This window comes from Otolemur garnettii, unplaced genomic scaffold (genome assembly GCF_000181295.1).
Source record: "Otolemur garnettii isolate 467f Iridium unplaced genomic scaffold, OtoGar3 scaffold00071, whole genome shotgun sequence".
Classification (NCBI taxonomy): Eukaryota; Metazoa; Chordata; class Mammalia; order Primates; family Galagidae; genus Otolemur; species Otolemur garnettii.
Genome location: NW_003852466.1, coordinates 674,072 through 701,265, shown reverse-complemented (window position 1 = coordinate 701,265; position 27,194 = coordinate 674,072). Strand labels below are relative to the sequence as shown.

The following is a 27,194-nucleotide window of genomic DNA, read 5'->3' as shown; positions in this document are numbered from 1 at the left end:
AAGATTAATAAACAAAAACTCAAAACACATAAAAAATCATAACAACATCAATAACAGAAATAATCATAATAGCTAGTGGTTACTATGTGCCAGGCACAATACTAGCAAGCACTTTACAATTAATGACCCATTTAGTCCTCATAATCATCTATAATTAGGCTTATTTTCCAGATAAGAAAATCAAGGCACAGAGAAGGTTAAATAATGGGTGAAGAATGGCAAGGTGAGATTGAAATCCATAGCCCACAGCAATGAAGAAGGAAATGCTGGTTGCAAAATGGTAGAGAGGGCTTGAGAACAGGCTACAGGTGGGGCTTCAGAGGGGCTGTATAGGACTGAAAGCCTCTAGGTAGGTTAGGCCACTGGGAACTCTTAACTTCTGCAGGGCACTGCACAGCAGCCATCAAACCCTTTTGGGCCCCCAGATTGGAAAGGGAGGCACAGGACAGAGGAATGGAACTCAACCTTCAGATCATTCTAGGTTCAGCCTACCAATAAGATCTTCTAAAATACCAAAGTGCAGGGAGATGAATGTGCCTTTTGAATTTCTAGAGGAGAGGGAAGAGAGTTGTGTTGCCTTTGCCAGGAGGGGTTTGGGTAAATATTCACTCTAGAAGGACTCTCAGAGAAAAGTGACCACCTGTCCTTCACCCTCCTACCCCCAGGCCTTTGCCCAAGATGTGCTAGCAGCCTAAAACCCTCAGTAACTGCCCAACCCTTTGCGGACACTGCCCCCAAGACTGGGAGTGGGGAGGGGTTTTGTCTCCACATTTAAGAGAATACCAAGCCATGCATCTGGGGAAAACATCGGGCAGATGGGCCAACAGAGGTAGGTACCCCCAGAGTTCCTCCACTCTGGGAGTTAGGGGGTGGGTGGGGTTCAGCTTGGAAACTCACCTGCCTTCCCCTCTCAGTGGTCAGATAACTGGGGACTTTTTTCTTGGGTGACATGTTCTGGTCCTGCCACCCCTAGCTGAGCGACTTTGAGTAAGTTACTCAACCTCATTGAGCCTGTTTCTTCATTTGGGAAATGGATCTCTTCAGGCCTTTGTGAAGCTAAAACAGATCTCAAAGCCAGCGCTCCATTAACATCATTATCATAAAGATCATTATTGCTTCTATTTCCCAGCTCCTACAGCCTAAGGATACCAAGGAGGTTCCATTGCGCCCTCCTGTGGCAGCACTGAAGTACTGCCTCCATCCAGCATCCCTTGGAATTCTAAAGGTTGCACATTACACTCCCTCCAAAAAACTATTTAAGTCAGTCCCAGATGGTTTAAATCAAAAGAGTGTAATGGCCACTGGATTTTGCACTTACTATGCCCTCTTCCTAAGAATGGCTTCACCCCCTCTGCCACCTTCTTAACATTCAAACCACAAAGTCAATGTCACCTCCTCTGAGTTTTTCCAGCTCCCTATTTGACACTGAGTGCAGACTTGTGCCAAGCCTTGTTCTAGGCACCAGGGATACCTCTGTGGACCACACAGATGAAAAGCCCTTCCCTCATGGAGATGACATTCCAATAGTGGGGGGGACACAGAAAAATGAACACAAGTGAGTTTTCCATAGAGTTTGTCAGGTAAAGACTCATGCTAAGAGTAAAATAAATCAGGAAACAGGAGAGGAGGTGTAGGGAGTAGGGCTGTGATATTGAAGTGGAGTGTCAGGGCAGGCCTCACTGGAGGGGGAGGGGGTTTGATGTCTGAGTTGAGACTTAATGGAGACAACAAAGCTGGCCATGGGATATCAGTGGGAAGAATGCTCCAGGCAGAAGAACAGCAAGTGCAAAAGCCCGGAGACAGGACAGTAACATCCACAGGGTGGAGACTATTTGTTCCTAGTCCTGTCCCACCCTCAGGCCTGGACCAGCTCCTGGACAATATAGTGCCAATAAGATTGTGTGAATAGATGAAAGCCCAGCCATAGGCTTCAGGAAGAGCTTGCTCAGGACTCAGATGATAATAACCCAAGGCCATTACCATCCTCCACCTAGTGACATCATTCTAGAGGCCTCCGCCTGTTGTCTAAGATGGAGACTCATCTTCAAATCCCACTCAAGGCACAAAAGTCTGTTGCCTGGGATTCCCTGCAAAGCCCACAACACAGCTCACTGGCTTAGAGTGGGTACCAATCTGTCAGGCCACATTCCCCAGAAGGGAGAAGACTCCACAGGAAGTCTGGGGCTGTGCTGTGAAGGAATGAGTGCAAACAGCCAAAGTTTCACAAAATAATTATAAGAAGAGGTTTCACAGCTAGTAAGTGGCAGAGCCTGGGAGTGCTTGGCTCAAAGCAACCCTGAAAATCTCAGTGCAGTCTGGAGGCCACCCATCCCCAGACTAGGGGCAGGTGGCTGGACCAGTCGTTGGGCTAACAGTGGAAGCTTTGAGCATTTAGGGAAAACCAAGAATGCAAAGGAAGCCACCTCTTTAATGGATGAAGAGGATGCTGGGAGGCAACCCAGGACCAGCTCCCAGAAGGCACAAAGGTAATGAACAGCTATTAGAGGTCAGGCAGAGCTGACTTGGACTTGGGGCTTAAATGGGGACTCAAGAGAGGCCCTAGGAAAAGGTGGGACACTAACATGAGGGTGGGCTGACCCTCTGGTCTGCTGTATGCATAAGCCCTGACTTGTTCCAAGTTCAAAGGAAGTTCAAGGTTGGCAGGCTTCTCTACCTGGTCTCAATTATATCCCCCTGCACCCCCACCCCAGCCCTGTAAAAGTTGTTACTACCTACACTGGGAAGATGAGTAAACCCAGGCTCCCTGTGGGCCATGCTTGGAAAATGCCTGGAATTGTGAGCTCTGGGGATCACCAGTCTGCCCTGCCTCCTCCTGGATCCAACCAGGCACCAAACTCCCCTACCTGGGGTTGGAATCCCACTGGCATTCATCCATTAGCTCTGCATTTATTGAGCATGGACCCAGGGGTGACCAAAACCCAGAGGAGGGCTCCTGCTCCCAGCCTCAGTTTCCTCACCTGTGAAGTGGGACCCCTACATCACAACTAAGGAGTTAAAGTATCCAGACAGAACAAGAACAGACCCAGAGCAGATCAAACCCCCCAAGAGGGGAGTTTTGGGAGGGCAGGGCCAGTTGGGACTTATTCGCCCAGCCCTGGGCTCTGTGCCTGGCACACGGGAGGTGCTGAATAAATGCCAGTTTGAGTGAGGATCAGCCCTCAATAAATAACAGCTGTTGTTGATGCTGCTGATGCTGCCGAGGAAATGGGCTCTCCCTTCCCCCACCCCGCCATCCCCCTCCTATCCCGTTCTTTCCCCGTTTCATTGCTCCGTCCCCTGCACCCCTGCCGAACTTTGCCCCTTCCTCCACGCCCCCACCTCTTCCCACCCCTTTTCCATTTAAACTTCCTCCTCCCCCATCCTATTCTTCCTCCTTTTCCCTAAAAGCCCTCACTTCTCCCTCCCTATCCCCCATCCTTTCTCCCCTCCCCCACCATGATCCCCCACTCGATCTTCCCCTCCCTTCCGTCCCCGCCCCCGTGACACTTCTGCCCCCCTCCCCGCTAGCGGGGAGCGGGTCCCAGATGGAGCGGTCGAGCTCTCGGGTCCCTGGCTTGGGTCCAGCCCGCGGCCCAGGCCGGGCGGCGGCGGCGGGCGGGGTTTCTGGCCGCGCTTGGTTTGGGGTTTTTTTTTTATAACCCTGGCAGGCTGCTCAGGAAGTGCCTTCCCCGCGCCCCCTCCCCCGGCCACGCCGCCGCGCTCGCTAGCTCCCTCCCTTCCTGAGCGCGCGGGGCGGCAAGGCGGCGGCGGCGGCGACCGGACGGAGGCCCAGGGCCCAGCGCAGGTAACCGCGCTGGCTGGACTGCAGTCGGCAGGGGTGGGGGATGGGGGGAGATAGCGTGACTTCGCGTCTGCATCGGCCGTTGTGTCTGTGGGCCTTGGGCCATTAGACTGTCCCACAGTGTGTGTGGGGACGATGCTTTATGTCCCCAAGTGTGAGCGCCACAAAACATGCCCCGGCTCGCAGGAGCGCCTGTTGGAGCTCGTGTGTTATGTGTGTGTGGCCATCCACGTATGTGCAAATGGTTGTGCGTTCCGTGTGTGTTTCTGACAGTGTCTGGAGAGGAGTCTGTTGCGTGTCTGCCTGAGTGTGAACGTAGACTAGCGCGCGTGTGCACATAGGTAGCATCTACTGTGTATGTGTGTCCACGTTGTGGTAAGTATGCATCTGAGTTGGTATGTCTGTCTCCAGGAATGTGTGTGTGTGTGTCTCAGTGTGATGGGCATGTGAAGGCCTGTGTGTGTCTGTGGTAGGGGAACCTGCAATTAAGGCACTTGTGAGTTTGTCTGGTGTGAGTGTGCAAATGTAGTGCATCTGCATGTAGGCCTGTGTGTCTCCAGGTTACCGTGTGTGTGTGTGTGTGTGTGTGTGTGTGTGTGTAGGCAGGCCCCAGGAGTGTAATTTGTGTCCATGTCTTTGTCTCTGGATTGTGTGTAGTGTGTAAATGAGTGTATAAGCGTGTGTACACACAGGTCTGGAGAGCATGTAAAGTGTCTTCCAAGTGTGTACTAAGCGTGTCACTTGTGTGTCTGGAGGTGGGAGGGGTTTCTTTGTGGGTTTGGGGTGCTGGAGGTGGTCCCAGCTGCTGATCCCTGGCTGCACTGGTCCCCAGCTGTCCGACTGTGTGTGTCACTGCCACAGTGTGTTTGTGTGTCTGGGTGTGGGAGTGACACCTCCCACTTCCCCTGAGTTGGTCACCAAGTGGCTGTCTGTTTCAGGGTGTCTCCAGCAGTAAGGCTCAGGGCCTTTAATTAGTGGCTGCCACTGGTTTGAGGGGGTGAGAGGGCCAGTCAGGCACCACCTGAGGGCCGGTGCTGTTCTGGGCCTTTGTCTGCTCTGGGGCAGGGGCTGCCTCCCTCCCATCAGCCAGCCAGATGTGCAGGAGGCTAGGGCCTCTGCCTGGGCAGACCTGGCCTTGGCCTTAATCAGGACATACTGAGGCCCTGTGCCCTCTAGCCAGGACAGGAGGGCTGGGTATAGAGCTGATGTTCCTTCCAGGATCCCCAGGATGGGATGGGGGGAGCAGACCCTTAGTTCCAAGCCATTTCCTGCTCCATTCTTGGCACCCTCCCCTATGCTGGCCACCTCCCCCCTGCTTTCTAGGAGAAAGGCCTGTGGGAGGAGGATGGTGAGACCTGGCTTGGGTGCACACACACACTGGGTGTGCGTACTCACATGCAATAATGCACATACAGCATACATCCCTCACTAATATCCTGTTATTCATTCCATCCCTGCCACTTACTGCCCCCCAGCTCATCTCCCCCAGACCCACTCCAGAACCAGCAATTTGTCTGTAGTCCCCCCAGTGCCAGTGCCCTGGTCTATGTGACACCTTTTAGGCCCTGGTTCAGACACCTGTGAGCCCCCTCAAAACCCCTTTCCTCCCATCCTGTGCACAGGTAACTCCCCTACTTCTGCCTCCACCCACCTATGCCCAGTCCTTCCACACTGTCCCCTACCCCACACCTGAGCTGAAGCCCAAGAGGGAGTATGAGTTGTTGGGAGGAAGGGTCAGGACAGGAGAGACAACCATGGGAGGGAGGGGGCAACTCCAAGCCTCACAATGCTGCCACCTGGGGAGGGGGCAATTTAAGGCAGGATCAGGGCCAGAAGAGCCAAGCCAGGGAGGAGCTATGATGGTTGAAGCCTCCAAGGAAGGAATAAGGAGGAAGCCAGAAGAGATGGATAGGGAAAGAGTTTGGGGGGCGATGGGGAAAGGTAATAGGAAAAGAGGATAAAGTCCCAGAAGAGGTTCCCCAGGGGGCAGGAAGAGGATCAGCAACCTCTGAACTGCAGACCCAGTTCAGTGCTCCAGACCAGCCTGGTGGCTCCTCTTTGCCAAGGGTCCCACAGAAGAGGCAACCAACGCTCAGGGAGCAGCAGAGAGAAGGATCTACACAGGGGCTCAGTACCACACCGTACAAAGCTCCCAAAGGTAAAAAAAAAAAAAAAAGGAGTAGGCATTAGCCCAGCTGAACAGAGCAGCAGGATTACAAAGTCTCTATCAGTGGGCTCCTTGTCACTGGAGGAGTCCAAGTGAAAGTAGGGAATGCCGGCTTCTCAGGTCAGCAACTCAGAGAAAACCCGCTCTTTCCCTCCAGGCCCAAACTGCCCTGTTTAGGGATCAACTCTCAGACTTGGCTGGGCTGCAATAAAAACAAGACAGTGTGTGATTAAGGGGGATTTTGCACAGAGAAGGAGGAGGAGGGCAGAGATGGGAGGGCTTGGGGGAGGAGGATTTGGCACGTGTGGTGGCCCAAAGTGCTGTATACTGCAGGCTGGCCTAGGGCAGATGCCAGAGAAACAGATCTGCCCAGCCGGCCTGAGGAACCTTGGAGGCAGTGGTTTCCAGCCCCGCTGGTGGGGCGAATGGTGCTACCCAGGGCTGAGGATCCAAAGACAGGCCCCAAGACTATGGGTAGGAATGGGGGTGCAGAATCTGAACACCGGCCTTGGTTTTAATCTGTCTCGAAAATTCACACTGACTGCCTCAGCCTTCCAGCCTTCCAGTATGTCTCATGCCAGCCTCTCCTTGCCTCAGCTTGCACCTGCCCTTCCTATGTCCCTAACAGGCCCCACCCCACCTCCAGGCCTTTGCCTTTGCTGTTCCCCTGCCTGGTACACCTTCTCCTGTCTCTTCACATGATTGGTTTCTTCTCCTCCTTCAAACCTCTGGTTCCCAGTCTCCCCATTAACACCTCCTAGAGAGCATATCACAGTTTGGACTCTTCTCTGTTGCCTTGTCTGTCATCTGTGTTCCCAGGACACTGAGCCCTATGGGGCCAGGGTGGTGATGGCGGTGGGATGTGAAGGGTAACATCCCTCTGGAGGTCATCACAGTCATTCCCCAATGAATGAATCCAAAGGTTCACCACTTTCTAGCCATGTGACCCTGGGTAAACTCTTACCACTCCAAGTCTGTTTCCTCATCTATAAAAGGAGAATGATGAGAGTGGACTTCTCAGAGATATTTTGGAAATAGAGTGCAATGGTGTGAAAACTTTGGACCAATAGCTGGCTTATGGTGTCCTCATACCTGCCTGTCCTCTTCCAGGAGTGCAGGAAGGATTGGATGGGGAGAGGGGTGCTGCTGAGTGAGAAGATGCATTTGGAATCTTGGGGAGGGTTGCTTTGGCCATCCTAGGGGCCTTGGTACTGGCTATGCTGGGCACTGGGACCGGGCCCCTTCTCTGACCTGGCTCTCCCCCTCCCAAGACCCCAGTGATGTTGCCCAGGCTGTGAACAGGGGAGGTGGCACCGTGGGGGCTGCCGGCAGCCAGGGCTGGAGAGAGACATGTGGACACGTGGCCTCTATGGCTCCTGCCTGCCAGATCCTCCGCTGGGCCCTTGCCCTGGGGCTGGGCCTCACATTCGAGGTCACCCATGCTTTCCGGTCTCAAGGTAAGAGCAGTTGGGGGATGGGCAGTGGGGAAGGAGAAAGAAGTTGAGGAGACCAGTCAGGGTCCAATAGACAAAAGGGTTAATGGGCATGGATGGGGTAATGGGAGAAAGGCCCTGGGGTAATTTAGACAGGAGCCCTGCAGCCAATAACCTGAATTCAGGGGTCAGTGAGACCAACGTCCTGCTGCAGCAGCCAGGACACATAGGTCCGGCCAAAACTGGAGCCTCTGACCCTCCCCCACAGATGAGTTCCTGTCCACTCTGGAGAGCTACGAGATTGCCTTCCCCACCCGCGTGGACCACAATGGGGCACTGCTGGCCTTCTCACCACCTCCTCCCCGGAGGCAGCGCCGGGGAACAGGGGCCACAGCTGAGTCTTGCCTTTTCTACAAGGTGGCCGCACCCAGCACCCACTTTCTGCTGAACCTGACCCACAGCTCCCATCTACTGGCAGGGCACGTCTCTGTGGAGTACTGGACACGGGAGGGCCTGGCCTGGCAGAGGGCTGCCCAGCCCCACTGCCTCTATGCCGGCCACCTGCAGGGCCAGGCTGGCAGCTCCCATGTGGCCATCAGCACCTGTGGAGGCCTGGTGAGCTGAGAATTCTGGAAAGCAAGGGGAAATGCTCACAAGAAAAACCTTGTTAAGAAAAACCTTTCTAAATAGAAGTCAGAGAAAACCATCATAGTGAGAATTTTTTTTAAGTATTTTGAACTAATCAGGGGTTTGGGGATGCATCGAAAGCAGTAATTAAAGGAAAATGCATAGCCTTAGGGAAGGCAGAAAATTAATGGAAAGATTCCTCTTCTCTGATGCAAGGGAAAGATGTTGTATATCCCTTGAGGCATTAGAAAAGGAATTTATCCTATAAGATAAGATAGAATAGATAGATAGATAGGAATGAAATCATAAAGATAGATTTGCCAAGCGCAGTGGCTCATCCCTGTAATCCTAGCACTCTGGGAGGCCAAGGGGGGGTGGAACACCTGAGCTCATGGGTTTGTGATCAGCCTAATCAAGAGTGAGACCCCATCTCTAAAAATAGCCAGGCATTGTAGTGAGCACCTATAGTCCCAGCTACTCAGGAGGCCAACGCAAGAGAATCACTTGAGCCCCAAATTTTGAGGTTGCTGTGAGCGATGATGCCACGGCACTCTACCAAGGGCAACAAAGTAAGACTCTGTCTAAAAAAAAGACTGAGAGATTCCCAGGGTCCTAGAATGGAGAACATGATCTAAGCTTTCTGCTCCACTTCTCAAAACCCAGCATGGACTGATTGTGGCAGATGAGGAAGAATACCTGATTGAACCCCTGCAAGGTGGGCCCAAGGGTCCTCGAAGCCCAGAGGAAAGTGGACCCCACGTGGTATATAAGCGTTCTTCTCTGCGTCACCCCCACCTGGACACAGCCTGTGGAGTGAGAGGTACATCTGAGTTTCAGGGGATCAGCAAAAGGGATACACACCATCTTTCCCTTGAGGCAGAGTGCTTTTGATTGTAAAGTTGCTTGGTTGGGAGGAAAAGTTTTATAAGCGCATAGTTCAGACAGGGAGATGGGCAGCTCCAAACAAATACATGAGGCAGCAGAATTGTTAGGGGTATATACCGTCATGCTGAGTATAATGGGACAGGAGTCCAGCCAGCCAGCATGGCAGGGGGACAGCGCTGCAGGTGTTCAGTTGGACATTTGGGCATTAAGGCAGTCTGGTTGCTGAGCAGCTATAACAGCTGGGCATTCAGACAGTACAACCAGACAGTAGGGAAGTCAGTCTCTTACTCAACCCAACTATTGGGCAGTGGGACAGTCATTGTAGACCCAATTCAGGTAGTGGGACATTGTAGAACCAGACATGGTATCCCAGGATGCCTGACAGCAAAATTAGGTATTTGACAGCCTGTTGGGCAGATGGACCATCAGACAGGTAGATGGACAACAAGAGCCAGCAGAAGAATGACCAGAAATTGTCCCTTCTGCTGTTGAGTAGAGAGTCAGGCTGTTGTGAGACAGTTGTGTATGCCAGGTCAGGGTTCAGTTGTTCTCTCCTGGGTTTTCCAGATGAGAAACCATGGAAGGGACGGCCATGGTGGCTGCGTACCCTGAAGCCACCACCTGCCAGGCCCCTGGGAAATGACACAGAGCGTGGCCAACCAGGCCTGAAGCGGTCAGTCAGCCGAGAGCGCTATGTGGAGACCCTGGTGGTGGCTGACAAGATGATGGTGGCCTACCATGGGCGCCGCGATGTGGAGCAGTACGTGCTGGCTATCATGAACATTGTAAGTGCCTCCCCCTCCCTGGGCAGCCCTAAGGACCGGGGGCTAGACTCCAGATGTCAGGAAAAGGGGTGTCGCCACCCCATCCCCAATCCCTGACCTGGGGATGGGATGAAGAAGGAGGCTGCACATGATAATGAATGAGGAAAGGTAGGGTAGTGCAGTGACTGGGAACATAGGTAGCCTGCCTGGGCTTAAATCCCAGCTCTGCCACTTTTTAGCTGTGTGCCCTTGAGCAACTTACTTTACCCATCTTTCTTGGCTTACCCATCTTGCAAAATGGGGGTAATAATGGTATCTACTTCATAAGGCACCTACCTTTTAAAAGTCTAAAGTAGATTCAGTGTATTGATAAAAATCTTTGCAGCAGTGCTTGGAACACAGTATAAGTGGTGTCACACTTATAATAGTGCCATATACGTGTTTGCTGTGTATAAAAATAAGCACAGAGCCTAGATATGGTGGCTCATGTCTATAATCCCCACACTTTAAGATGCCAAGGTGGAGGCTGGGCACGGTAGCTCATGCCTGTAATCCTAGCACTCTGGGAGACCACGGTGGACAGATCACTTGAGCTCACAGAGTTTGCAACCAGCTCTGAGCAAGAGCGAGACCCCCTTTCTAAAAATAGCTGGGCATTGTGGCCGGTAGTCCCAGCTACTCGAGAGGCTAAGGCAAGAGAATCACTTGAGCCCAAGAGTTTGGGATTGCCTGGAGCTATGACACGATGGCATTCAAACCCAGGGCAACTGAATGAGACTCTGTCTCAAAAAAAAAAAAGGAAGCCAAGGTGGGATGATCAATTGAAGCAAGGAGTTAAGACCAGCCTGAGCAACATAGCAAGACCCTGTCTCTGCAAAGAATTGAAAAATTAGTCAGGCACTATGGCAGGTGCCTTTAGTCCCAGCTACTGGGGAGGCTGAGGCAAGAGGATTGCTTGAGCCCAGGAATTTGAGATTGTAGGGAGCTATCATGCACTCTCTAGCCCAGGTGACAGGATGACATTCTGTCTCAAAAATAAATAAATACATAAATAAACACACAGCTTGAAGGTACTCATTGAGGTTAGCAGTACACATGCAGGTACATATCTGTAGGCACGCAGAGGTCTGCACAGGCACCTACTTAACAAATTTATATAGGCCTTACCTCCATGACCTCAGATATACTTGGTTCTCATACTAAATCTTCCTTTTTTTTTTTTTTTTTTTTTGAGACAGAGTCTGAGTTTGTCACCCTGGGTAGAGTGCTATGGTGTCATAGCTCAAGGCAACCTCCAACTCTTGGGCTCATGGGGTCCCCTTGCTTCAGCCTCCCAAGTAGCTGAGACTACAGGCTTCTACCACAGTGCCTGGCTAGTTTTTGAAACTGGGGTCTTGCTCTTGATCAGGCTGGTCACAAACTCCTGAGCTCAAGCAATCTGTCTGCCTCAACCTCCCAGAGTGCTAGGATTACAGGCAGGAGCCACCAAACCAGCCCACTAAATCTTAAGTCTCTGGACCTCTCTCAGCCTCAGCTTCTCCCCTGCAAAGTGAGGTTATGATGGTGTCTCCTGTAAAGGGAAGCTGAGCAGACCACTTGGCACATGGTGAGGGCTTGATGAATGGTGCTGTTGTTTCACTGAAGCAAAAGGGAAGACAAAAGGCTTAGCACACAGATAGATGACCTAAGTGTTGACATAACTTCATTTCTGATACGATTATATTCTGCCTGAGCCTGGCCTCTCTTCCTTGGCCTTTCAAAATTTCCTAAAACTTATCAGGATACCTGGGGGTTTCCAGATAACCCAGGGCTCCAAGATCCCTGCACAGCCTGTCCTTCATCATCTGTGCCCATTTACTGCCTGAGATACTTCCTCTTTCCCTCTGACCGGTCACCAGTGCTTCCTGCCCCCACAGTTCACCTTCCCGTGGTGGTACTTACATGGGTACGCCAGGAGATGAGCCAAACTCATCCTTCCGGCTGCCTCTGGGCAGAGACACTCAAGGCAGCCAGGAGGGTGAACAGAGTTTGGAGGATGAGTAGACAGATAAACTGAGCCCAAGGAATCAGAGGGGGACTCAGAAAGAAACATGCTTGTAAGCAACCCAGACTTAAGTCCCATTTATGACACCTACCAGTTGTGTGTCCCAACCTCTTTGTGCTCAATTATTTCCTCATCTGTGAAATGGGAATGATCATTATATGTGCTCATGAAAAGATAAATGCAGCAAGTTTAGCCTAGGACACGGCACTCAGCACGTACTTAATTAAAACAAGCTATTGTCAGGCAGCACCCATACTCAGTGGGTAGGGCACCAGCCACATACATCTAGGCTGGCAGTTTGGAATCTGGCCTGGGACAGCTAAAACAACAATGATAACTGCAACAACAATAAAAAATAGCGGGGCGTTGTAGCGGGCACCTGTAGTCCCAGCTCCCTGGGAGGCTAAGGCAAGAGAATCACATAAGCCCAAGTGTTTGAGATTACAGTGAGCTGTGATGCCATAGCACTCTACCCAGGGTGACAGCTTGAGACTCTATCTCAAAAAAAAAAAAAAAAACCAAGCTGGTATCTTTGTTTTGCTGTTTGTTTTCTACTCTGAGCCCCTCTTAAGACTCGGTCTCTCTTGTTTCTTGGAGGTCAGGTTGCCAAACTTTTTCAGGATTCAAGTCTGGGCAACACCGTTAACATCCTTGTAACTCGCCTCATCCTGCTCACAGAGGACCAGGTACAGGGAAGAAGGGAAGGTGGAGAAGGGAAGTCCCATCCCTTCCACTCCATGCCAGAGCAGTCTTCCACGGCCAAAGAAACAGGCACCATGCACTTCCCCTTGTCCACCCCCAGCCCACTCTGGAGATCACCCACCATGCTGGGAAGTCCCTGGACAGCTTCTGTAAGTGGCAGAAATCCATAGTGAACCACAACGGCCACGGCAATGCCATTCCAGAGAACGGTGTGGCCAACCATGACACAGCAGTGCTCATCACTCGGTGAGGGGTGGAGAGGGGCTCCAGGACTTGGGCGGAGAGAACAAGTGGTTCAGGGAATAGTCACAACCCAAGCATGGATCCTAGAGGAGATGGTAAACTTTAGTCACTGTGTGTGAGGGGGTGGGGGGTGGAGGCAAGGATGGAGAGAGACTGCCTATGAATGAGGAGAGGGAAGTGTTGGGCCATTGGGAACTGACACATTCATTTGCTCCTTCTGCCATTTATTCAGTCATTCATTCCTGTACCACAGCATGAGTGAGAGGCAGGTAACACCTCTAGACAGGGCATGGTGGGTAGCATCAGCCAATCTTAGGGAGCCAGCCCAGCACCGTCACCTTTGTCTCCCTTTCACAGATACGACATCTGCATCTATAAGAACAAACCCTGCGGCACGTTAGGTACCTGAGCCCCATAGGTTTCAGGCACCGGCCAAGGATGAAAGCAGTGGGCTGGGATGATCCTGGCCATGGGGAGAAATAAGACCTGGCAGGTGGATGGGGCCAGGCAACATAGCCCCTCTCCCCGACACCCACCCATTTTCCCAGGCCTGGCCCCAGTGGGCGGGATGTGTGAGCGAGAGAGAAGTTGCAGCATCAACGAGGACATTGGTCTGGCCACGGCGTTCACCATTGCCCACGAGATTGGGCACACGTGAGGCCAGGGGACACAGTAGTGGGAGGATGGGAGGCACTGGGCGGGTCCCTCCCCCCCAGCACCTGGCAGAGCCTACACCCCTCTCCCCAGATTTGGCATGAACCATGATGGTGTGGGGAATAGCTGTGGGGCCCGTGGCCAAGACCCAGCAAAGCTCATGGCTGCCCACATCACCATGAAGACCAACCCATTCGTGTGGTCATCTTGCAGCCGCGACTACATCACCAGCTTTCTAGAGTGAGGACACACCTGCCTGTCCCGCCCAGTGGGTTGTGCTCATGTGGCAAGGGTTTGGGGAGGCTCTAAACATCAAGGAACCACCCACCCACCCATCTGGAGACCATGAGCTCTTGGCCTGCATTCAGCTCCCTGGCTGTTTTTCTCATCGTAGCTCCGGCCTGGGGCTCTGCCTGAACAACCGGCCTCCCAGACAGGACTTCGTGTACCCAACTGTGGCACCAGGCCAAGCTTACGACGCAGATGAGCAATGCCGCTTCCAGCACGGAGTCAAATCGCGTCAGTGTAAATACGGGGTAGAGAGAGCCTTCCTGCTTTCCTTCCTGGGAGGGGACGGGCCACAGCGGGTGGGGAATCCACCATTGCGCCCACCGACCTGGGCAGTTGAGGGTATGGGAAAGCTGGGAAGGAGGGTAAGGTGAGCTCCCATGAGGTGTGGGAGGAGGACAGAGGCGCATGTTCCATAAAAAATGTCCCAAGCATGGGCGGTGCCTGTGGCTCAGAGGAGTAGGGTGCCAGCCCCAGATGCCGGAGGAGGTGGATTCAAACCCAGCCCCAGCCAAAAACCCATAAAAAAAAAAAAAAAGTCCCAAGCAATCAGACAGTGTTTGGGAACAAGAATGGGATCTCCTGCTTTCTCAGACCCCTGATAGAGGCCTAGCTTGGGGGCAGGAGTGGGGAGTCACCTTCTGTCTAGCACATCAGGCCACCTGTGGGCTGCAGCAAGACCAAAGTCCCAAGACATGTCATTGGGGGAGTTTAACTAAACATCAAGGCTTGATGAAAATAATTTCCCTGGGGATGGCTATCTTCCCCACTTGGCAAAGAACTGGACAGAAACTTCCAAGTACTCCCTGTCTTCATTTCCCATGTCCCCTACTGACTGGTTCACAAGCTCTTCTGGCTGGGTAGGCCTTGAGTCTCCTGATTTCTCCTCATTCTTTCCCAAGACTTAGACTTTTTTTTTTTTTTTTTTTTTTGAGACAGAGTCTCACTTTGTCACCTCCAGTAGAGTGCTCTGGCATCATAGCTCACAGCAACCTCTAACTCTTGGACTTAAGTGATTCTCTTGCCTCAGCCTCCCAAGTAGCTAGGACTACAGGCCCCTGCCACAATACTTGGCTATTTTTTTTTAGAAATGGGGTCCTACTCTTGCTTAGGCTGATCACAAACTCATATGAGTTCAGGCAATCTGCCCACCTTGGCCTCCCAAAGTGCTGGGATTACAGGCGTGAGCAACCGCAACCGGCCTAAGACTTCTCAGCCCCACCGATGCATAGGGAAATGAGCAGTGAGGAGTGGTGGGTCCCACACCCAGTCCCTCCCATCCCCAAGAAGCTGAAGGTCTGCTGGCTTCCTGCTTCAGTCACCAGGGCTCAGCAGGGCCTGCCCCTCTGTCCACATCCCTCTGTTCTCTAAACACACTCCCCACAGACAAGGGGCTAGGGGCCTGGGCCCAATTCTTCCTCACCCTCATGACTCAAAAGGATCCAGGTTGGCATGGCCATGTCCAAGCTATTGCCATATTAACACAGAGCAGGGAGCAGGCAGGACTGACTGCTAAAATGCTCTCACTTCCTTCCACTGCAAAACAAGGAGACAGACCCTGAAATGGCTTATCTTTCATTGATTTTCTGCTCTTGCCACCCTCCACACCCTAACTTAACTGGTAACTAAAGCACCCACTAATGAACTCCTAAAGATTCTGAAGCTACCCCTGAACATCTATGTCCTAGGTATCTGAACAATGCCAATGATGTCTGACATTCTCTGAATGTTCACTATGTATTAAGCATGCGAAGTGTATAATCTCATCTAAACTTATGGCAGGCCTGTTATTCGCAAGTTACACATAACAGGGCACTTATGCAAGGCCTTTTTTATGCACCCTGCAAGCTGAAGTATCACAGCTATTTATGTAGGTAGGGCAGGCATTAGGCTGCCCATCTTGTAGATGAGAAAACTGAGGCCCAGAGAGGGCCAGTGTGTTGCAAGTTCATGGCAGAGTTGAGGTCTCCCAAAGTGGCCTAGGAGTTATTCATACATGTGGTACCTCCTTGTGGGAGGAAGGTCAAAAGCAGGGTTAGTTCTCTTTAAGAGGTGTCACAAGTGGGATTGGTGCTGTATTGATGTGATTATTTTTAGAAATGGCCAGGACACAATAAGTGAAGCCAGAAAACCAGCCTAAGTTTTAGGCTCAGAAGTGTTCTCTGTTAGGCAGAAGACAGGGACTCTCTGCAGGAGATTTGAGGACAGCTCTTCAGACTTCTCACGTGGGTGGAGACGTCTCTCAGAGGCCAACTCCCTTCCTATGGCCATTGGTTGATCCAATCCCAAATCATCAAAGCTTGGGTTCTGGGCAGCACCTGTAGCTCAAAGGAGTAGGGCGCCAGCCCCATATGTCGGAGGTGAGGGGTTCAAACCCAGCCCCTGCCAAAAACTGCAAAAAAAAAAAAAACAAACAAGCTTGGATTCTGTTCAAAGAGGGGTTTGGACCTTATTATAAAATGGGTGGAAGGCCCTGGGTGATTGTCCAAGATGGACACCAAGAGGTTCTGACATTTGGCCACCCTTGAATCCAGTGGGGCTTCTCCAGGGATTTTTAACCTGGGCCTACAGGGTCAGAGTGAGTCCCCGGGAATGGTCCAGCTACCTGCCGTGGACAGGACTTGAGCCAACCTTAGCAGAACTGCAGCAGGAAGAAGGCAGAGCAAATTTAAAACTGGAGGAAACAGGAATATCCCACACAGTGCCAACCTGGTGGTGTCTTCTCCCGAACTCCCACCACCACCCCCTCCTTACAGCTTAAAAGTGTTGGGGTCAGAGGGCTTCTCCAGTTGAGGTGGGGGGCTAAAGAGAACCATCAGCCGGAAAACAAAAACTAGAGCTGGGGCCCTTGAGCCAGGACATCGCCCAGGCCTGATTTTTTTGGAGCCACCACTCTCTCCTAGGCTACTTTGCCTATCCCCCCAAAACCAGAATTCGTCCTATTCATTCCTCAGTATGTCCCAAATTTCCTTTTAGAAACTCTGAAGTTGGGCGGCGCCTGTGGTTCAGTGGGTAGAGCGCCAGCCCCATAAACCAAAGGTGGCGGGTTCAAACCTGGCCAAACTACAACAAAAAATAGCCGGGCGTTGTGGCAGGCGCCTGTGGTCCCAGCTACTTGGGAGGCTGAAGCAAGAGGATCGCCTAACCCCAGGAGTTGGAGGTTGCTGTGAGCTGTGTGACGTCACGGCACTCTACCGAAGGCGATAAAGTGAAACTGTCTCTACAAAAGAGAAAAAAAAAACTCCGAAGTTGCCATGAGCTGAGCTGCAAAAGAGTTAATTAAAGTATAGACCTGCACCAGAGATCTGGGTTAGATTCCAGGCTGCCCTTAGTAGCTGCGTGACCTCTAACAAGTGACCCTACCTGTCCGAAACTCGCGGTGTAATGTGAATGGTCACGCCGAAAGGAGTCCGTGGCCCACACAGGTGTTCCATAAGTGCAGTTTTATTGGCAGAGTATATAAGGCTTAGGTCATGCCCCTGCAGGAGACTCCAAGAAGACTCCTTGAGGCCCAGAAAAGGAGCGCTTGGGGCTCCCGCTTCGGGGCGGGGGGCTACCCCAGGGAGACTGGGGCAGGGGGCGAGCCTGAGCGGGCGCCTCGGCCCGCAGGAGGTCTGCAGCGAGCTGTGGTGTCTGAGCAAGAGCAACCGGTGCATCACCAACAGCATTCCGGCCGCCGAGGGCACGCTCTGCCAGACGCACACCATCGACAAGGGGGTGAGCGCCGACCGAGAACCCCAGCCAGGCCCTGCGCCCTGTCCCCTGCCCTTAAGTCACGCCCTTCGGGCTGCTTCTCGTAGTTAACGCCCGACTGTGAGTTCTCTGTTGGTTCTGGTCACGCCCCTAGGGCCCCGGCTTTTGCCGGCGGGATCTGGAGTCTCTCGGCTCTGACCACGCCCTCTTCCCGCAGGCCCCGCCCCTGGCCTGAGGCCACACCCCACATCAAGCCACGCCCTGCGCGCTTGTCAGGATACCATTTCACACACCCCCACGCACCACTCAATAGTTATGACCCTAAGATTGAGATACGTCTCTTGCTTGAACGGTATCTGGCTCTCTACCCATGCCCCTGTGCTACCTGAAGGTTCCCGTCTTCGGAGCCCGCCTCTGCTTGAGGTGTGGAGGGGGAACCAGACACTGAGGGCCCCCCACCAATGTCCGCGGATCCCGACCCATTTCTACCCGTCTGTTGCCACCTTCCCATTCAGTGGTGCTACAAGCGAGTGTGTGTCCCCTTCGGGTCACGGCCAGAGGGTGTGGATGGAGCCTGGGGCTCGTGGACCCCGTGGGGCGACTGCAGCCGGACATGCGGCGGCGGCGTGTCCTCTTCCAGCCGTCACTGCGACAGCCCCAGGTCAGCCCCTTCCCAGGAGAGTGGTTCAGCCTCCCACCCCCAACTCCCTCTCCCCCTGCCTCATCTCTGAGCTGGCCTTAACCCACCCCTTCCAGGCCAACCATCGGGGGAAAGTACTGTCTGGGAGAGAGAAGGCGGCATCGTTCCTGCAACACCGATGTGAGTTCCCCTGAGACTCGAAACCCTCTCTTCTGGTTTGGTGGGGAAGAACAAGAAAAAGCTAGCAAAATGTTTCAGCGGGGACTTGCAGCGACCAGCCCTTTCTTCCCTGCCCTTCCTCCATCACCTGTCCCTGGATACTGCTTTCCCGGTCCCCACCCCTTGCACCTCCCCAGAGATCTGGTTCTTTCCAACTCTTCTTCCTATCTTGAGAGTCTTCCAGGAGATGAATCTCCCACCCTGAGTTCTTTCTTTGCCTGGACTTTACAACCTCCTGCATTCCAGTCAGTCCCCACCCATTGCAAGCCATCTCCCCCAAGAGAGCCCTGCTTTCTGTCACCCGCCAAAGCTGGGCTTCTTCTCACTAAACCCCCTGGCACATTTTTGGGCTGTGCTCATGTCCCCAAACCCTGCTCCTTCCTAGACCTGCTCTCTAAAGAAAGGCCCTGTTGGGCGGCACCTGTGGCTCAAAGGAGTAGGGCACCAGCCCCATATGCCAGAAGTGGCAGGTTCAAACCCAGCCCTGGCCAAAAACTACAAAAAAAAAAAAAGAAAAGAAAAAGAAAAGAAAGGCCCTGTTGTCTGAAACTAGAAGGCTAGTGTCATCCTCAATAAGCCCCAAAAAGACACCCCAATGTCTTTTGATGCCTTGGCCACATCCATTCACATCTGGACCATCACAGTCTGCTCCCTGGCTCCAACCCATCCAGCTCCATCTCCCCAACACACATCTGGCATCCCTCCTTCTCCCCTCTCATGCCACCAGGACTGTCCACCTGGCTCCCAGGACTTCAGAGAAATGCAGTGCTCTGAATTTGACAGTGTCCCTTTCCGTGGAAAATTCTACACATGGAAGACATACCGAGGAGGTGAGTGGGGAATTCCAAAGGCCAGAGCCATGTCCAGCAGGTAGATGGATGCAGCTTTGGGGGATCTAGTTAGGGCCCTGTCCTCACCCAGAAATCCAGAGTGCCTGGGACATGGCTCAATGGCACCTCAACTGGACATTGGGAACCCCCACTCCCTCTGCCCAAGCTGCCTATTCTGTTGGGTCTGGGGTCTATCCTCTTGGCTTCACATTTCCCAAAGGAGTGTGGGGGGGTTCCAAGGTATCCTGGCCTGCACTCTAACGGGGCTGTGCCCCCCAGGGGGCGTGAAGGCCTGCTCGCTCACTTGCCTAGCTGAGGGCTTCAACTTCTACACGGAGAGGGCCGCGGCGGTGGTAGATGGGACACCGTGCCGTCCAGACACAGTGGACATTTGTGTCAGCGGCGAGTGCAAGGTAGACTCCAGAGAAGGTGGAGCGAGGATAAGGGGTGCAGCAGGAGGTGGCATGTACTCGATCACCCCCACTCCTCCTGGCCCTTTCCATGCAGCATGTGGGCTGTGACCGGGTCCTGGGCTCTGACCTGCGGGAGGACAAATGCCGAGTGTGTGGAGGGGATGGCAGTGCCTGTGAAACTATTGAGGGAGTCTTCAGTCCAGCCTCAGCTGGGGCAGGTGAGAGCCCTGAGCTTCCCTCCCATGCTCTCCACCTGGGCCAGGGCAGGACTGACTCCACCACTCTACCCAAGATTAGCAGTAACTCCATAGAGCCAAGGGTCCCTGTGAGGTGTCAGGGGGACAAAAAGTCCTAGTGCACAAACCACAATGTCCCAGATCCAGGTCAAGAGTGGGCCCCAGTGACTGGCTTGGACTCTGGTGCCTAAACTTTGGCAATTAAGAGTGTCTTGGGGGTTAAGGACCTAGATCTTTCCTGTTGCCATCGTGGGGGCCTCATGCCCAGTCTGGGAAGGGACCACTCTTCCTGGACAAGTTGTTGGGCTTTTCTGAGACTCAGTTTTTTCATCTGTAAAATGGGGGTGGTAATATGTCTGTCATAGGGATGGAGAGGGATGCAGTGAGATGTCCCTCTATGCCCAGAGCACAGTAATGGTTAGCTGTTATCATGGCAGCCAGGGACAGGGAAGTGGTCTGTGATCCTCAGGGAAATGACAACTCTGTGCTAGCAGGAAAAGGCTTACTAGGGGAGAGGAAGCACCATTCCCAGCTTGGACTAAAGGAGAGAGTGTCTGGGTGAGGCAGGCTAGTTGCCCACTCACAGGCACCAGGAGCAGATTGCAGAGTGTGACTTTAATTCCCCAGGGAGGGACCCATTGGGGTTTTATAACAGGCAGCCTGGCCCCTAGCATCAAGAATGAGACAATGGGGTAACCCAGACTCAGGAAGAACCAGTGAAGATTAAAAAAACAAAAACAAAAACAAAAAATGGAATTGAGCCCAATTTAGAAGCCAGGATGACAGGCCATAGCCAGTCACAGATTTGGGGTATGGGTGGGGGGAGGAAGGATCAGCACCAACATCCAGATGACCGCTGGATGGGTGGGTGACCATTGGGACTGTCTCTAAGAGAGGGACCATTAGGGGGAACAGTAAAGGTTGATACACAGGGGGGTCAAGGAGCCTAGTAGGTCAAAGAGACAGAGCTGAGCAGATAAAGATTAGGAGTCTTGGGACCTAGGGACAAATGGGGTTCCACAGAACCAAGTGACCCCTGCCATGGGAGTAGGAGATTGACTAGAATGGAATACAGTGACCTGGACCTGTGGGAAAGGGACAATATGAGTGTCCAGCCAGATAAACCAGGATTTGCGGGAGGGTACAGGTAGGCATAGGTAGAGGGTTCACAGGTGCCCAAGACCAAGTAGTCAGTGGTGGAGCCTGCTGCAAACCCAACACTGCCTGCTAAAACTGCCTTGTCACCCTATGTAGATTCTCTCTGGCTTATGGAATTCAAAGTGATAATGCTCCCCAAAGCCAAGGGCAAGGTGAAAAGGCCTGTGATGCCTTTTCTCCTCTGTCCAAGGCCCAGTCCTGCTGCTTGCTTGTTTGCTTGCTGCTAGAGGGGATTCCTGGGATTCCCCAAGCCCCACCACCTGTTTGGTGACCTGAGGAATTGGAAGAGACAATTTTAGTGTTTAAAGAGTCGGCAAAGTTTGGGTTCAAATCCCAGTCCAGCCACTCCCTAGGTGTAAGACCTAGGCGAGTTGTTTAGCTTCTCTGAGCCTTAGTTTTGTCATCTGTAAAATGGGGTTGCTGGTACGTCTATGTCACCAGGGTGGAGAGGGATGTGGTGAGATGGTCCTCTATGCACTTAGGGAAGTAATGGTTAGCTGTTATCATTGGGTGTGGGGCACATGCAATTGGGTTACATCTGAGCTCCACTGTTCAGGGTATGAGGACGTCGTCTGGATCCCCAAAGGCTCTGTCCATATTTTCATCCAGGACCTGAATCTCTCCCTCAGTCACCTGGGTGAGCTGACAGGGGAGTGAGGAGTGTGGGGACTGGGAGAGTCAGTGTGACTAGAGTTCTGATCCCTGTGCTGTTGCATCCCATAAGCTCTGAAGGGAGACCAGGAATCCCTGCTCCTGGAGGGGCTACCTGGGACCCCCCAGCCCCACCGCCTGCCCCTGGCCGGGACTACCTTTCAGCTGCGACAGGGGCCAGACCAGGCTCAGAGCCTAGAAGCCCTGGGACCCATTAATGCCTCTCTCATCATCATGGTAACAGCATGTTCCCAAGCAGGCCTGGGCTGGGAATGGTATGGTGCCCAAAACATCAGCATCCTTTGGAATGCAGGCTCCATGTGACCTGCTGCCTCTCTCCTCCACACACCCAGGTGCTGGCCCGGACCGAGCTGCCTGCCCTCCGCTACCGATTCAACGCACCCATCACCCGTGATGCTCTGCCCCCCTACTCCTGGCACTATGCACCCTGGACCAAGTGCTCAGCCCAGTGTGCTGGTGGTGAGGCTGGGCTGGAGCACACTGGGCATTGGGTACCAGGGCTGAAATTCTCTGGGCCAGGCAGAGCTGAGTGGGCCTCTCACCCTCCCCCAGGTAGCCAGGTGCAGGCAGTGGAGTGCCGCAACCAGCTGGACAGTTCAGCCGTGGCCCCCCACCACTGCAGTGCCCACAGCAAGCTGCCCAAGAGGCAGCGGGCCTGCAACACAGAGCCTTGCCCACCAGAGTGAGTGCCCATCAGGGGGCAGCATTGCTCAGGGTAGGATGAGAATGCTCCCTGGGGTCAGGGTGAGTGCTCCAGGGATGGGGAGCGGGTGGGTTGCAGGGGGAAAGGGGGGGACCAGAGTGCCCAGGTGGTAGTGTGATAGGGCTAATGAGAGTCAGAGTAATACTGCTCTCCAAGATAGGGGTCAAGTTTGGATGGCCCTGGAGTCAAAATGACAAAATGATGGTGTTCCCTAGACAAGCTGATTGTCCAAGAATTTGTCTATCCTTAGGGTGATGCACCTCCCTGCCCCTGCCCTGGATCTGGGCGCAGGGTAGTGATGCTCCAAGTGTGGGACTGGGGGAGGAGAGGTACTTCCTGCCTAAGGCAGAGCCACCTAGACCAGTGCCAGTTTCCGTATGATGCTGACTGGTGGGAAGGTGGGGCTAACCTACTGACCCCAGCTCCAGGAACAGGACCGCTGCTCTCATCCTCCGTCTCAGACCTGCCCCCCGCCCCCACCCCACCCTCGTACCTCCCACAGCTGGGTTATAGGGAACTGGTCACGCTGCAGCCGCAGCTGTGATGCGGGCGTGAGGAGCCGTTCTGTGGTGTGCCTGCGCCGCGTGTCAGCCGCTGAGGAGAAGGCGCTGGACGACAGTGCATGCCCGCAACCACGCCCGCCAGTGCTGGAGGCCTGCCAGGGCCCCGCCTGTCCTCCTGAGTGGGCAGCCCTCGACTGGTCTGAGGTCAGCCACCCCTCTTACTTCCCACTCACACACAGCCCACACCCTGTGCAGAGAAGGGCAGGAGCTAGGACAATATAATGTGGGGTACCCACTAAAGCGCCTCTCCTGCATTGTCAATGTTAACTGACCCCCCTCCACCCCTCCCACTGGGCCAGCACCCTGCCCATCCACTGAGCATGAAACGCCCCCACAACCGCAGTGCACCCCAAGCTGCGGCCCAGGCCTCCGCCACCGCGTGGTCCTCTGCAAGAGCGCAGACCATCGTGCCACGCTGCCCCCAGCACACTGCCCGCCAGCAGCCAAGCCACCTGCCACCATGCGCTGCAACTTGCGCCGCTGCCCACCAGCCCGCTGGGTGGCGGGCGAGTGGGGTGAGGTAGGCGGACAAGCCGTGGGGGGACAAGAGAGGGCGACAGGGGTGGGGCAGAGGCAGCAGATAAGTGGCTTGTCTCCGCAGTGCTCTGCGCCATGTGGTGTCGGGCAGCAGCAGCGCTCTGTGCTCTGCACTAGCCACATTGGCCAGCCGTCGCAGGAATGCACCGAGGCCCTGCGGCCGCCCGCCACACAGCAGTGTGAAGCCAAGTGTGACAGCGTGCCCCCTGGAGATGGCCCTGAAGGTATGTGGGCACCCGGCCAGGGCACACCAGGAGGGCCCTTCCCCTGGCCAGAGGAAGCCACAGCAGCGCATGGGGTCCTGACCATTAGTTCTAGAGCATCTTGAACTGCCTTGTTCTGCCTCCATCAGGACATCCTTCACATCTTCTCCCTGTGATCGTTTGTTTTTGTTTTTGTTTTTAAGAGACAGAGTCTAACTTTATTGCCCGTGGTAGAGTGCTGTGGTGTCACAGCTCACAGCGACCTCCAACTCCTGGGTTTAGGCGATTCTCTTGCCTCAGCCTCCCAAGAAGCTGGGACTACAGGCACCTGCCACAATGCCCAGTTATTTTTTTGTTGCTGTTTGGCTGGGGTTGGGTTTGAACCTGCTACCCTCGGTATATGGGGCCGGCGCCCTACTCACTGAGCCACAGGCATCGCCGCCCATTATCAGTTTTAGGCACCTGATCCTTCTGGGTGACCAAATTTGAGTCATTTTGCCAATCACTTCCTTGACCTTTGCTCTGTTCATCTCCACCTGTAGCATTATTTGCCAAATATAAATATTTTTTCTTTTAAATCAGTTTTTCAGGCTTGGCACCTGTAGCTCAACCAGCTAAGGCACCAGCCACATACACCAGAGCTGGTGGGTTTGAATCCAGCCCAGACCTGCCAAACAACCATGACAACTATAACCCCAAAATAGCCGGGTGTTGTGGCGGGTGCCTATAGTCCCAGCTACTTGGGAAGCTGAGGCAAGAGAATTGCTTAAGCCAGGAGTTGGAGGTTGCTGTGAACTGTGATGCCATAGCACTCTACCCAGGGTGACAGCTTGAGGTTCTGTCCCCCCCCCCAAAAAAAATCAGTTTTTCAGCCTCAGGCACTATTGACATTTGAGTCCAGATGATTCTTTGTTGTGAGTTTCTTAGGCTGTTGAGAAGCATCCTGGCCTCTACCCACCAGGTGCCAGTAGCAGCCTTCCCCCAGTTGTGACAGCCAAAAATGTCTCCAGACATTGCCCAATGTCCCCTGGGGGTCAAAATCACCTTCCCTTGAGAACCACCACTTTATGTACATCCTTTTCTTTTCTATCTATGTAAATTTATCTTTGATAAAAAGAAATAGATTCCTTACTGTGGGCACTGGACCCAAATTGGTTCACCTTCCAATGCTGTGCCTTCATTTCCTTATCTGTCAAGGTGGGGAAATAATATGTTCACTTGAGGAGGGGCCCCAGTAGGTATCTGGAATAAAATAACCCATATGAGTCTGGCCACAGTGTTCATGCCTATGATCCCAGCACTGTGGGAAGCCAAGGGTGGAGGATCCCTTGAGTCCAGGAGTTTGAGGCTGCATTGAATTACAATCATGCCACTGCACTCCAGCCTGAGCCACAGATCGAGCCTCTGTCTCTAAAAATAAGAAAAGTAAAGGGGAGAGGCTTACAACCCCCAATGGAAATTCTCTCCTGGGTGGTTTCAAAAGGATCAGTGGTGGCCAGGTGCACTAGGTGGCTCACGTCTATAATACTCTGGGAGATAGAGGCAGATCCCTTGAGTTCAGGAGTTGGAGACCATCCTCAGCAAGAGTGAGACCCTGTCTCTACTAACGATAGAAAAATTAGCTGAGCATTGCGGAGGGCACCTGTAGTTCCAGCTACTCAGGAGTCTGAGACAGGAGGGTGACCTGAACCCAGGAGTTTGAAAGTTGCTGTGAGTTAGGATGACCACTCTAGCCTGGGCAACAGGGTGAGATTCTGTCTCAATTAAAAAAAAAAAAAAAAGAATCAGTGGAAAAGGAATGCTTTTCTACGTAAAAATGTGTCCGTATTGCCTCCCGACCTTGCGCCAAGTCCTCTAAACAGCCTAATAACATAGGTACTGTTATAAGCCCCCTTTGACAGTTGAAACTGAGACACACAGTGGCAAAATCACTGTCCAGGAAGCAGTGTGCAGACAGCGGGTGTACCCCTGCGGGGAGGGTGGTGCAGACCTAATTTCTCCCTTTTCCCGCTCCCCCCCCCCAACCCCCAGAGTGCAAGGATGTGAACAAGGTCGCCTACTGCCCCCTGGTGCTCAAATTTCAATTCTGCAGCCGAGCCTACTTCCGCCAGATGTGCTGCAAAACCTGCCAGGGCCACTAGGGGGCGCGCGGCACCCGGAGCCACAACCGGCGCTGGCTGGGATGGAGAATGGAATCGGGGGTCCCGCTCCTCCCCTCCTCTATCCCTGCAGCTGGCTGGAGAGGGGTCCAGCCCAGCGGGAGCTGGGAGTGTAGGGTGAGATGGAGCCGGAAGTTATTTATTGGGAACCCCTGCCGGGCCCTTGGGTGGGGAAAGGGGCAGGGCTAACTACTCCAAGGGCCCCTTTTCAGCCGGTCCTCCCCCCTCACATAGTCTGACCCCCTCCATGGTAGGTCTGGGGAGGGGACAACTGTTTGCCCCAGCGCTCTTTACATCTACCTTTAGGGAGTTCTGAACACTTGCCTCCCCACCCCTGGATCATATTATGTACTGTGAAGAGTGGGGGTGAGGCAGGGGCCTGCCAGTGCCCTGCCCCCCAGCACTGCCCTAACCCCCGACTCTGAGCTGAGGGTATCTATGTCTGCTATAGGGGAGAGGAGTTAGCACCACCTCCCTGACACCCTTCCCCTGACCTGACTAGGGGGAAGATCCACCCCAACTTCTGCCCTGCCTGTCCCAGGGGGTCCCCAACATCCAGGCCACCCCTCCTCATGGTGCTACAGGCCCTGCCCTGGGGTCCACACAGTCCTCACCAGGAAGCCCTCCATCAATAAAGTTCTGTCTTGTGTAGATTTCCATGTGCAAGTGTGTGCCTATGTGTGCGTCAGTGTGTCCGTGTCCAGTAGCCCCTGCCCAGGCTTTGGAGAGCAGCCACAGTTCACAGCTTCTCGTGGAGGTTCTGAAAGCCACACTGTCTGGCACCTGCCATCCTGGCCACCATAGCCCTTCCATAACCTGTCGCTCTTCACACTCCACCTACACTGGCCTCCTTAAAGTTCCTCAATGGCTCTAGATCTCCTCACCTCCCTCCCTGTACCTCCTCACTTAGTCAACTCTAACTTACTCTTCAATGTCAGCACACAAACGTTGTCTCCTCCAAGAACCCAACCCTGAGGCCACCTACAAGATGGGCTCCTGCTACCTATTTAGTCACTCTTCATGCCTGGAGAAGTTGCTGAGGTTTGCATGCACCAAGCTTGTCAATTGCACAATTGGAGTAGTTAGCCCCGCCCCTTTCCCCACCCAGGAGATTCAAGGAGAGACAGGCTCCTTCCATCTTCGTTTTCATCACACTGAGCACAGTGTCTAGATGGCCTCTGGGAGAAGGATGTGTGTGTGTTTCACCCCCATCCTCAGGTCTGGACCAAAGATAGATCTGCCAGACTCTTCCAGGGTTAGGCTCTGTCTCAGCCAGGTGGGTGGGAAGGTGACAACCTCTTGGAACTGCCATTTACTCAGTGTCAAGAGGAAACTTGTGTTTTCTGCTGGTCTCCCAAAGATCATGACACAGAATGGGTACTCTGTGTGCCTGACAGTGCTAGGAGGTCTGTAGTTCCCATTTTACTAAGAGAAAACAGGGAGACCAAGTTATCCAGAAAGTAGCAGAGCTGGGGGGTTGTTAGATGCAGACTTGACATCCAAAGCCAGGGACCTGAAAGATGCACCCAGCCCCTGGTTCCCTCCACACCTACGACACA

General features: G+C 53.4%; 1 protein-coding gene across 1 annotated transcript; it reads left to right on the top strand.

The window, feature by feature from the left end:
• Positions 1-7,209: 7,209 nt before the first annotated feature.
• On the top strand, positions 7,210-26,292 carry ADAMTS10 (ADAM metallopeptidase with thrombospondin type 1 motif 10). The gene is made up of 24 exons (XM_023515441.1): positions 7,210-7,426; positions 7,671-8,017; positions 8,693-8,849; positions 9,482-9,699; positions 12,325-12,408; positions 12,525-12,670; positions 13,025-13,068; positions 13,216-13,321; positions 13,415-13,561; positions 13,716-13,857; positions 17,222-17,326; positions 17,818-17,963; positions 18,059-18,122; positions 18,889-18,991; positions 19,271-19,404; positions 19,499-19,622; positions 21,355-21,435; positions 21,523-21,686; positions 21,803-21,929; positions 22,023-22,152; positions 22,676-22,880; positions 23,080-23,256; positions 23,338-23,497; positions 25,508-26,292. Exons 1-24 carry the CDS (start codon positions 7,339-7,341, stop codon positions 25,615-25,617), a joined length of 3,309 nt encoding a protein of 1,102 aa, XP_023371209.1. The 5' UTR covers positions 7,210-7,338; the 3' UTR covers positions 25,618-26,292.
• Positions 26,293-27,194: the final 902 nt, after the last annotated feature.